At 45.2% G+C, this 12,408-nt stretch overlaps 1 protein-coding gene across 1 annotated transcript in view; it reads right to left on the reverse strand.

Annotated features, from left to right (window-relative positions):
- Xrcc5 (X-ray repair cross complementing 5) overlaps positions 1-12,408 on the reverse strand; it is an 87,026-nt gene that overhangs the window by 38,380 nt on the left and 36,238 nt on the right. The window contains exons 12-14 of the mRNA XM_051154125.1: positions 12,095-12,185; positions 8,795-8,928; positions 5,618-5,814 (exon numbers count right to left, since the gene is read on the reverse strand). Of these exons, the coding sequence (XP_051010082.1) occupies positions 5,618-5,814; positions 8,795-8,928; positions 12,095-12,185 (422 nt within the window). The remainder of the gene's footprint in view (positions 1-5,617; positions 5,815-8,794; positions 8,929-12,094; positions 12,186-12,408) is intronic.

Consider the following 12,408-nt stretch of genomic DNA (forward strand, 5'->3'; position numbering starts at 1 on the left):
AACTTTAAGTAGCAGTGATATGGTCCTACTCTCTTTTAAAATACATTTTAAAAAATCATTCAGGCTAGGGAGATGGCTCAGGGGACAAAGGCACCTACCACCAAGCCTGACATCCTGAGCTCAATCTCCAGGACCCACATGGTAGAAGAAGAGAATCAGCTCCCTCAGGTTGCCCTTGGACCCCCACATATGTGCCACAGTGCAGGCATACCCCCCCACACACACTCCCAAATAAATAAAAAGACTGTAATAAGATGTTTTAAAACTCACTATAATTGGCTGGCAGCCCCTGCGTAGCTCAGGAAAAAGGACCCAGGAGAGAGCACTAAAAAGACTAAGGCAGGCATAGAAAGTGAGAGTTTCTATCCACCCAGTCTGAGGAGGGGTGGGACCAAAGGTTAAGCTGCTCACCAAGCCACCGATGTAACCAATCTTGCCTATGTAATGAAATTTCTGTAAGATCTCAAAGCAGGGAGAGATGGCTCAGCGTTTAAAAGCACTGGCTGCTTTTCCAGAGGACAGAGGCTCAGTTCCCAGCACCCACAGGGTGACTCAAAACTGTGTGCAACTCCAGTTCTGGAGGATCTGATGCCTTCTTCTGGCCTCTGAGGGCACTGCATGTATGTGGTGCACAGACATACATGAAGGCAAAACATGCATACACACAAATTACTTTATTAAAAAATTTTCAAAAGGGCAGAGTTCAGACAGCTTATGAACAGCTGAACACAAAAAGGGTCCAGGTTCACTTCAGCAGAAGACAGGGACCCTTGCAGACCTTCCTAAATGTCTTACTCTACACGCCTGTTCCTCTATACTTTTCACAATCTCTTACAATAAAAGGAAATGTGAAACTTGCTGAGGGAGCCAAACGTTTGGAAAGGAAGGAGAAAGAAGAAGGGAATTAGATAAGGGCTGTCTCAGTAGGGCAGGCCGAAACAGAAGGCGCGAGGCACACATAAGGAATGCTGGTGGGAAATGCTCTTAAGAGCTAAAGGCCCAGTACTAAGTAAGCTAAGCATGGTTAAATTATCCCAATTCAACTGTGCAACAGCCCTCACAATTACAGATGAGCAAATGAAGGCTCATCAAACGCAGGTATTTGTTTTACACAGCACAGCCCAACCTGTCAATTTCAAATGCCAGTAAGGGGAAATGCTTGGATTTAGATTCAAATCTATCTGACTCCAAAATCAATGCCATTAGCCACTATATTAACCTGAACTGAAAGGAGCAGATTTGGGGTAAATTTAATACAGCTTGGTAAACCAATTAGATGTGGAAAGTTAAAGAAAAGGATGACTCCCAAGAAATCAAGTGCCATTCTCTAAAATGGGAAATAACAGCACGGGGGAGAGGCATTGGAAAGAAGCAAGCTAGGAGACACGATTAAGCCATTTCTGTATACACTGAATTTCCGATAAATATAGACAGAGCCACCCATGGATGGGATGAGACAGGCTCTGTGGCTTCTGAAGCCCTGTACATGAAGTGTCAATGGTGAGGGGCCTACGATGTGAGGGCAAAATGGTTTTAGGCTGAGTGAGTTCTGGATTCAGACTATGCACATGTATTAAACCCTTCCCCCACCACATATCGAGTGAGATCTCAGGCAAACTGTTCCTGTTCTCCAATCATCAGCCTCTTCAGACTTAATAGGATGGCCAGAGGACCCACGGAAGGCACCTCACACCATACTGTGTTCAGTACGTACAGCTGTTCTGAAGACAAGCACTACACACACAACACGTGTAAGGTTGGCCGGGAAAGAGAACATCAGAGGAATCTAGCAGGGAGTTTTCCAGGACTAGGGGGAAAAATCTGGACGCTTAAGTTAGGGGAGACACACAAGTTCCAAGTGGGAAGAATAATTGACAACGTCCAATGCTACAAAGAGAAGCGGCACGACAGAAAAGGAGTGCAAGGCTGAAGGGAATTTAAGCGGTTGTGTCGCTTGGATCTTCAAAGAGGCAGCAGAGGCAACAGAGAAGGAACCGAGGGAAGCTGCAGCACTGACCAATCCTCCAGCAGGCTGAGAAGGGAAGATGGACGGCACAGTAGCAGTTAGCTACCAGGAGCAACCACAAGGAGGAGCCCGGAGGGGTTATTTTGTTTTAAATGAAAGAAATGTTAACATGAAGAGGGGATGGGGGTACGGTAGAAAGAAGACATCATTAGCGGACCAGGGTAACAGACGAGATAACAGATGGGAACTCAGGCCACAGGGATGGTGAAGGGATGATGAAGGATGCGGTGTGCTAGGTCCACTGGGCCTGGAGAAGAGGAAGTAAATGTGGCCACAAAGCAGGCATGTTCCGAGATAAGATGGTCCATAAAACTGAGAAGTACCGACTTACAGCCACTGCTTTCTTATGAAATCACCACCACTGTTGTCACCACTGTTGTCACTGACAGTGTTCTAGGGACACGATTTAGAAGGCTGTTTACTGATGGATGAACGCTCTTCTTACATCATCACTACACACTGTGCTTGGTTCTTGGTAAACAGCGTGAGTTATCCAACCCTTTGAGACAGGCATCCCTGCCATCCCTATTTCACGTAGGGGGAAACAGAACAAGCAACTTCCACCAACAGTCACACAGAGCAAGCGGGCTGACTCTCACTGTCTGACTCTGGGGTCTGACATCGTGAACATCAGTCAGATGAAGCTGTCTGCTCAGAGTGCGGGGGGAGAGACGTCTTAGGGGACTTGGAAAGAGCAGCAGGCGCTGGATGATCCGTACAGAGTGCAAAGAAAGCAAGGACATCTGTGTGTTATACATGCAGGGCTGGACGTCAGCTGTCCCAACTCTGCTGCAACACCTGTCACAGAGATGAGACTTTCACTTCAAGGTACATGCCAACATTGAGGGAAGAAGCAATGCTTTCAGACAACGCAGGCAACATGTGGGACTGTGGGACTCCATGCAGGGGCCACCAGAGCTCTTTCCCTTTAGAGACGAAGACATTACCATGACAACAGGTTGAAGATGGACACCAGTGTCTCAGGTATGCTGTTTTCAGCATGATGCTGTATCATTGACTTTGGACTACTGTCTTCCCTCCCAATAGCTCAGAGTGCTCTAACACTGGGTTTTGTTACCATGCTATCTCTTGAAATGAGACTGTTTTAATTTTTTTCAGTTGTTACTGGGGAGTAGCATGTGCTGTGGTTTGAATGTGAGAAGGGTCAGAGGAGGTAGCCAGGCTTGCAAGGCAAGAATTTTTACCCACTGTATTTAGAGGAGGAAAATATCACAAAGATAAAGTTATTTAACCAAAATTCTATCAGGTGACATCACTGGTATAAAAATTAGTGATTCCCAGCTCGGGACTCTTGTTTTATACTATGAGACTTCCTCAGTAGATAAATATCACTCCCAAATCTTAGCTACTTATCTATCTACTAGAAATAGGTAAACTGGATTCACGGATGATGAATAAACACAAAAACACAGCTCAGTATTAGCTATCTGTCTTCCCCTTAGCATACCTTAACGCTAAGTGGGGCCTTTTCCTTAAAATGGAGGGTTTTATAACCTACGTAAAAGAGACAGAATCATCCTTGAATACAGGAGTGTTAAGTAAATATTTGCTAAATTCATCACTTTTACAGTTCTTGAAAACAAAAGCGTCTGATAATAAAAGGTGGAGGACAGGGATGTGGGTAAGTATATATGCCTGAGCTAATGCGCAGGCCCCAGGCCGACCACTTGGCTGGGTCACACACGACCACAGGAGCATGCCCAAGCCCCGAGCCATGAGTGATAGGACCACAGCCGAAGGTGTAATCAGCGCAGGGATCAAATCATAGCACAACTGCCTTCTAGGTCTCTGTGGTTTGGTTTTTAACCAGCTAATTTACATTTTAATCAAAGGAAGAGGAGAAAATGGTCCGTTTCTTTCCCACAGTACCAGAAGGTAATCAAGATCCCGAACTGGAGTTTACTACTGGGAGAGTATAGCCACGTGACTGCAGTGAGCCCAGAGCAAGGTACCACAGGAAGGAGACCGCAGACTCCACTGAGCACCTCTCAACTGCAGCCAGCGGGGAGCAGACAGAGAAAGAGGGAGGGGAAGTGGGTTTTCAGGAACAGGCTTCCTGTGTAGAAGAAGGCAGGTCGGAATAAAAGAGCAATAACCTTCCCCAGGGTGTGAGGGGAGTACGTGTAACCGAATCAATCCAGATTTTGTTCCTTCCAATTCTGACAAAGCTTTGAGTGTTTACCTCTGGGAAGCTATGAAAAATGCACAGCTTTCTATTCAACTTGTACAATAATTCACTACACATTGATTTATAGAAACCAATGAAAGTTTCTGGAAATTACTCATCCTTTCCCACTGGGTATTTATAAATAATAAGCCTTACTTTGTCAATGAAGATACAGCCGTGGGAAGGAAACCAAAGAAAATGGGGGCAGGGGGTGGGGGTCGAATCATGGTCTGATGCCAAATCTCAAAATGCAGCAGAAAGAAACATTATTTTAGCTTAAGAAAAAAAAAATCACCAATAACTGGTTGAGTGAAGTCTGGAAAGTCAAGGTCACATACGCAAAGGATTCTGTATAACGCATATTTTCTTCTGGCTTACTTTTATTTATATGGAAATTAATATAGTCTCTAAGCAAAATGTGAAGAGGAAAACCACTCACCAGTCATTTGCAAGCCTGGCTGATGTCGCCCATGAAATGCACTTCACTCCTTGACCTGCAAATGCCTCCCTCTTGCTGTAGCCAAGCACGTCAGAGGCCCACTAGCAGAAGAGCCACGCATTCACGGTTCTCCTCCTCACGTCTCCTCCAACGACCTCACTGACACTTAGCCTACCTACCACGGAAAGCTCATCACGGCCAGCCTGCCCTCCCCATCCCAGCTCTTTACTTTGGAGAGAGGACAATTCCAGGCCAGCAGGATGGCCTGCTGCCGAGCCAGACAACTTGATTTGATCCTGGAACCCATATGATGGAAGGAAAGAACCAACGACCAAAAGTTGTTCTCTGGCTTACACATACACATACATGTGTATTCATGAGTGCATGCACACACACACGCACACACAAAGAAATAAAAATATAATAAGAGTTGCTATAAAAGAGGAAAATTCAGCCTCAAATATTCACAAATGTTGCTTAGCCTTCCTATGCGTAAATCACAAAAACTGTATTGTTAATGGAAAAGCCAACCCAAGTCAAGAGACTGAGCCCAGGTGAGCATCAGGGCCAACCTTTGACTCTAATGGACAGGGATGAGAACTTAGTATTTTCGCCCAAGGATTAAAAAGCTGTTCTGGGGGTGCTGGAGAGATGGCTCAGAGCATCGGCTGTTCTTCTGGAGGTTCTGAGTTCAATTCCCAACAACCACATGGTGGCTCTTAACTATCTATAATGAGATCTACTGCCCTCTTCTGGCAGGCAGGCACACATGCAGGCAGAATGTTGTATACATAATTAACAAATCTTTTTTTTTTTTTTTTTTAAGCTGCTCTGTCCTCTGTAATTCCAGAAAACCCTGGGCAGCACCTAATTCCAAGAATTCCAGACTTGTAATCTTGTCATTATTCCCAGCCCCCTCCTTTGCATTGTTACAAATCCCAAGGCAAAGGCACCTATTACTTACTTATCTTGAAAAATGTCCTGAGCGGTCATTTGGTCCTTCTTCTTGACAGCTTCCGTCAGAGGGAAAAGGGTCTTCACTTTAGAGAGAGGACCCTCACATTTTGCTCTCATCTCGGCGGGGGGATCCAGCATATTCACAATATGCTGCTGAATTGGGGGCAGTCGCTCCTGGGGATGTAGGGCCCTGTGCAGCAGACACTGTGGGGAACGAATAAAGGTGTTAAAGGTGCTGCTGCTGACATCAAATACAACTTTCCCTTTTCTCATCAGGAACCCTCCATCTTTAGTTGGAAGGGCTAAGAGGCTTATGCCAGACAGCAAAGACAAAACTGATGGCTCCGAAGATACTGGTCACATCTAAAACCAGCTATAGAACAGACTCAAGCATAGAAACAATAGCATCTGTGAACCTCCTCGAGGCCCTCATCTTAGAAGGCTCCTAAGACACACCTCCCCAACACTCCAGGACACAAGCACTTTCTCTTTCACTGTGTTTTAGAGGACAACGTGTGATGGGTGAGACAGAGGCTAATGGGGAGCTGGCTATTCTGAGCCCCAGGAGAAAGTCTGAAAAACAGGACAATACTGAGTTGACGCAAACCATCAGCAAGAACAAAGGTGTTCCCTTCCACCCCCACTGACACCCACTGACACACTCCTGGCCTCCTTCCTTCTAACTGCTCTCTAAGCCTCTGCTGTCACTGTCCTCCTGGACCTGAAGTCATCTGAAAATGAGCTCTGATGCACTCTAAGTGTGAACCGTCCCACAAGCTCGTGCTCTGAATGTTCATGCCCCAGCTGGTAAGTGTGCTGGGGTAAAGCTGGTGGCAGCAGGTCACCGGAGGTGAGTCTCTGAAGGTCTCTGAAGCGGCACGCTGCTCCCTGGCCCGCCACAATATGAACAGCGCGCACGCACACACACATACACACCCGCCATGTGCAGCCACCACCATGGACAGAACGAGCTGCTCCATCCTGCCTTCTCCACTGTGAAAACCCCTGAAACTGAGCCAAGGCAGATCTTCCTTCCCTTGTTCCTTTCGGGCTCCTTGCCACAACCCAGGAAGTCCTGCAAGACACAGCCCGATCGCCTGACTGTGGCACTGCCATTTGCCTCCTCATTCACAACTAAGAAAAGATGAGCTCTTCTGGGCCCCTCCAGCCAAGCTCACTCTCCCCTCTGGGTCCTCAGAGTAATGGTCCTTCCATCTCTTCTGCTTGCTCCTAGCTCTGGTGGAGTTGGCCCCTTATTATCACGTTCATCTTTGCTCAAATATTAGCTTCTTAGCCTTTTCCCGACACTGTGTATGAAGCAGCCTCTTCACTCACAAGCTACTGTCTAATCATATTGTAACATTTCCCAATTCTGTGCTTTTCAAGCACTTATATAAAACAGTCCCATCAACTGCTTGGTTCGTTCACTTATTATCCAGCCCCTCCCCTTGAATACAGGCATCTTCTTGTTTCCTGAATTCTAAGCACAGTGAATACGCCCAGCATGTAATGAGTATGTAATAAGCATGTAATAAGATAGATACAGGCTGTCCACTGTTCGAGTGAGTGGAACCAGACGCAGGCTACAGTCATCTGTACTGCCGTGGGTCTAAGTCAGGCTTTGGCAGCACTTGTACTGAACCAAAAAGTCAGCACTCTAACAGTGATTTTCAACCTTCCCAACGCTGCAAGTCTTTAATACCTCATGTTGTGGTGATCCCCAAGCATACAATCATTTCCACTGCTGCTTTATAACTATAGTTTTGGTACTGTTATAAATCAAAATGTAAATACCTGTTATGTGGCTCCTGGAAAGGGTTGACACAAGGGGTGGGGGGATAAGGGGTGCGGGGGGGTGGCGACCCACAGGTTGAGAACCACTGCTCTAACAGTAGAGGAATGTAAAGAACAAGATGCCCTTAAGAAACAATGAAGTAAGACAGCCATTGGCGGTTCCCTTCTGTGAAGAAGGCTCTAACTCTTTTTATTATTATTGCTGTGGGTTGAACCCAGGGTCTTGCACTTGCTAGGCGCATGCTCTGTCACTAAGCTAACGCCAGCCCTATTCCCACTTTTAAACAACTTACATATAAGTAATTTTGAAGGGAAAAAAGGAGCCCAGTAGCAATTTCAAACTACTATTTCATACCACAAAGCATACTACTTATTTTATCCCATGAACTGTTTCCATACAATAAAGAAAATGCTATCTAGAAGTTTGTATCAAAAAAAAAAAAAAAAAAAAAAAAAAAAAAATCTTGGGTTCAACAGTGAATATCAAAATTCTGGGGAGCCCTCGGCTAGGAATTCAACACTATTTTCATGTAGAAAGCCCATGTGCCCCTTGCTCCAGCATCCACTTTCAACACACCCAGCCTTCCCTCTCCATGGCATGCTCACTTATCTAGTGTGCTCACTTATTTCGCCTCCTGCTTTGCTCACTCTTAATTACCCGACTTCCCCTGAGCTTCATCAGGCCTCTTCAGTGAGTTCGCTGTCTATTCCAGATATTGACCCTTTATTGAGGAATAGCTGACGAAGCTTCTCCCATCTGTGGCTGTCTCTTCACTCCATTAACGGTTCTTTTGTGTGCGAAGCGTTTTAATTCCGTGAGGTTCCATTTGTAATCTGTCACCCAGGCCTTCTTTCCTGGATGACTAGTCCTGTTGAGAAAATCCTGTCTGCACCTTGATCTTCAAGCGGTTTCCTGACTTTTCCCTCTGAGCTCCCTCCAGGCAAGGGGAACTGGGGAACCATGTGGCTCTTTGCACTGCCATGCTTATGGTACCTCTTTGCATCATGCCTTCCTCCCATCAGGCATCCTTCTTTTTCTTCTAGCTCTCCGACCAACATCACTAGCTTGGAGGAGGTTTCCATAAGCTCCACTGGCCAGCATCTCTCCCCTCTCGTTGCCCCAGGGTTTCCATCCTGCTGCTGATGTATGACTCTGTGTCTGTCCCAGTGCTTGGGAGGCAGAGGCAGGCAGAGCTCTGTGAGTTCAAAACCAGTCTGGTCTACTTATTGAGTTCTAGGCCAGCCATGGCTAAATAGTGAGGACCCCACCCCCAAGAAGAAAAAAGGAAGGAAGGGAGAGGGAGGAAGGGAAGGAGAGAGGGAGGGAAGGAGAGCAGGAGGGAGGGGAAAAGAAAAGAAAAACGTAACAGGTTGACCTTTCCTTTCTCACCTGGAACAATCTCTGAAATTCAGGATTTGGAATCTTGGAGGTTGGAAACAAGTCTTCAATGATGTCTTCTTCCTCGTTTTTCTTTACCAAGCTCATAGAATCAATCAGATCATCAATAGCACTCAACTGTGCCTCTTAAAACAGCGATAAGGAGAGAAGCAAAAGAGAAAAATAAATTATTTCTATGATCAAAATGAATTCTTTATCTATCAAAATAGATTAATTTTCTATCAAAATTAAATACTTTGTTTCTGAATGTAGTAATACTGGCAGTTCATGCAGCACCTACTCTGCCAAAAAGTGTTCCCTAGTTATGTAAGCGCTTAACCTGACTCTCGGTTTTCTCAGCTGAGAAAAGAGCTATTAACAGTTGCTGAGGCAGGGCGGTGGCACATATCTTTAATACCAGCATTTGGGAGGCAAAGGTAGGCGGATCTCTAGGAGTTTGAGGCCAGCCTGGTCTACAGAATGAGTTGAGGGACAGCCAAGGCTACATAGAGAAACAAAAAACAAAACAAACAAACAAACAAACAAACAAAATTATCCCTCTAGGTTAATGGTTTCCAAATGTAAGCACAGCACATAAAAACATAAAATACAATAAATAAAAATGAAAAGAGTAGTTAACCTGGCAGGGGCAGGGGGAGGTGGGGGGTGGGGAGTAGAGGGATGGCTCAAAGGTTAATAGTACTGACTGCTCTTATAAAGGACTGGAATTTTATACCAAGCACCCACGATCAGCTGTAACCCCAGTTCTAATCAATCTAACCCCACATTCTCTATGGGCACTAGGCATGCATGATACACAGACATAAATGCAAACAAAATACCCATACACATAAAATAAAAATAAATCTCAAATAAATAAATAAAAGTAGTTAATTTACCAGGCATAGTAGCACACACCTTTAATCTCAGCACTCAGGAGACAGAGGAAAAGTAGATCTCTAAAATTTCAAGGCAGCCTGGTCTACACAGTGAAACCCTGTCTCAAAGAAAAAGGAAATAAAACAAACAATAGCTGCCTTCTACACTCTTTTTACCTCTACCATTCAGCGAGCTTTTCACAATGGAGTATCATATCAAAAGTAAGAGTTTGTTGCAAAAAAAAATCTCTGCCATAAAAAATAAAATAATTCCTCTATAGAGATTTGAACAAAATTCTTAGTATCCAATGAGTTAATGTTTTAAAAATAGTAATCAGCTAAAGAGAAAACATTTAAAACAAAGAAACAACTTTTTTTTCTTTTTTTGGTTTAATTTTTTGAGACGGTGTTGTTTGCTTGTTTGTTTGAGACAGGGTTTTCTCTGTATAGCCTTGGCTGTCCTGGGCTCACTTTGTAGACCAGGCTGGGCTAGAACTCGCAGTGATCCACCTGTCTCTGCCTCCCTAGTGCTGGGATTAAAGGAGTGCACCACCACGCCCGGCATTTCTCTTATAGTCCTGCCTGTCTTGCACTCACTTTTAGACCATGCTGGCCTCGAATTCACAGTGATCTGCCTGTCTCTGCTGCCTGAATGCTGGGATTACAAGTATGCATCACCACGCCCTGCTGAAGCACAGCTTTCTAAAGACGTAACCTTCAGCAGAGCCCACCAGCATCATAGGAAGATATCGTATGACCAGAACAAGGGCATGCCTTTGTGATCTGTTAGTGTCGCCTCTTCATTTTACAAAGCCACTGAGCACACAACACACCTGAGAACACACACTCAAACTCCAAAGCTCCTGATGGCAGAGACATGACAGCTTCTCTTTGATGTCTCACTAATACCTAGCAACTGCCCTTCAAGAAAAACCTCCTGAAAAGCTTCTGACTCTCCCAGAATGTGTATGCCTTTCACTCTGCTGGTCCACAGCAGTTCCCAAAGCCATCCATTTAGAATACTGTTTCTAACGTCAATCACAGGCCAATGGCAGACTAGTAACTGCGTTCTGAACAGTACCGTACTGCTCCTGCTCTCCCCACCTTAAATGCCACAAGATAAAAAAGCATATAGTTACTTATGACAAGGCACTGTCTGGCTGTGTCTGAGCCTTCCACAAGTGGCTTCGAGCAATACCACAACCATCACCATCGTAAGCAATGACTGCAGGGCCCACCAGGCAATTCAGGAGCTGTTACTTGCACACACTCAGTGAGTCCGGCCTGCTACACTACCGGCTGCTCTCTTGCTAGACCACTCTGGCACTGCAAACCCCGTCATGCACATCAACTTGGGAAATCTACCAATAGCTTTAAGAAAATTCATTGAGACAGAGGAAATAGGCCAACTGATCAAAAGATGTTCAACTTTTAGACTCAGGGTGACTTATAAGAACTTCTCAACAAGCTCAGAGTAAGGGCTGGGGGCCCGGGGGATGGGGGGTTAGCTCAGTGGTCAGACTGACAGCGTAGTGTGCATGAGGCCATGAGTGCAATCCCCAATAGTTTCTTAATTAGCAGTAACTGAGAGGTGGAGACACAGCAACAGCATGGCAGCAGCTTCTCTTCTATTCAGGTCCGCACATGCCTCCACTATGACAGAAACAGACCTCCCTCTACAGAAGGGAATGCTAGCCCCAGGGACCCATTGGACTGCTTGGTATTTTTTATAGTATACTGTTGCCAAAGGGCCTAAGAACAGCGCTTGCAAAGTGACCTCAATATTCCCTAGCCCTACACTAACACAGATAATATAGTAAACTTGTAACCTAAAGCATCTGCCACAATTTGTTATCTCTCTCTCTCTCTCTCTCTCTCTCTCTCTCTCTCTCTCTCTCTCTCTCTCTCTCTCTTAAAGCTTCTATCACCACTGTTTATTTTGGGGTGTTTTGTTTTGTTTTTTACATTCTGCCAACAACTACACAAATGGTGCGCTGCTGCCTATAACACACACCTGTGACTGTGAGAATCACGCTGGTGTTGTGACATCTGCAACCAGATGTAACTACCAGAAGCTAGCAACAAGCCACAAGGAGAACTGAATTGCATGCTCAGTACTGCCACTGCCATTACAGCTGCATCAAAGAGCACAGGCTGAGGGCACACGAATTCACTTCAGCGGTAGCACACTTTCTGCACACTGCCCCTCTAATGCCTGCTGTGAGACAGAAGGGAGAGCCAGACAGTTCGGAAGGCTAGGAAAACCTGCTCCCTCTCAGAGCACCTGCTGAACTACCTTCCTCATCACTGTGTCATTAGAATCCAATTGCTTCACACCGTGAAGTCTTAGCCCCGCCAGCAGCTGCAGCCAGGTGACTGCCCAAGGAGAGTCTGCGTGAAGAGGCATTAGTGAGCCAAATGGAAATAAACTCACCTGTGGGAGTGCATTTCTTATTGTTTTTCAGTGACGAAAACATGTATTGCCGCAAGTCTTCCATGAAAGGCAGCTGCACATAAACTAAACACTAATGAGAAAGAAAGCAGATAAAAAGCAGAAACAATCAAATTAATGGAAATATATAGAGGTGCTCCCAGATGCTGTGGAAGTGGCATAGCAGAAATAGTTCAAAACTTAGTCCAAATCTGACTGACACATGTAAAATAAAGTATTCTGATGCCCAGTAATGACTTCATAGTTGCAAACAGTATGACAGATACCAGATATAAAAGAAATGCCTCAAAAGGAAG

Source organism: Acomys russatus, chromosome 12 (assembly GCF_903995435.1).
Source record: "Acomys russatus chromosome 12, mAcoRus1.1, whole genome shotgun sequence".
NCBI lineage: Eukaryota > Metazoa > Chordata > Mammalia > Rodentia > Muridae > Acomys > Acomys russatus.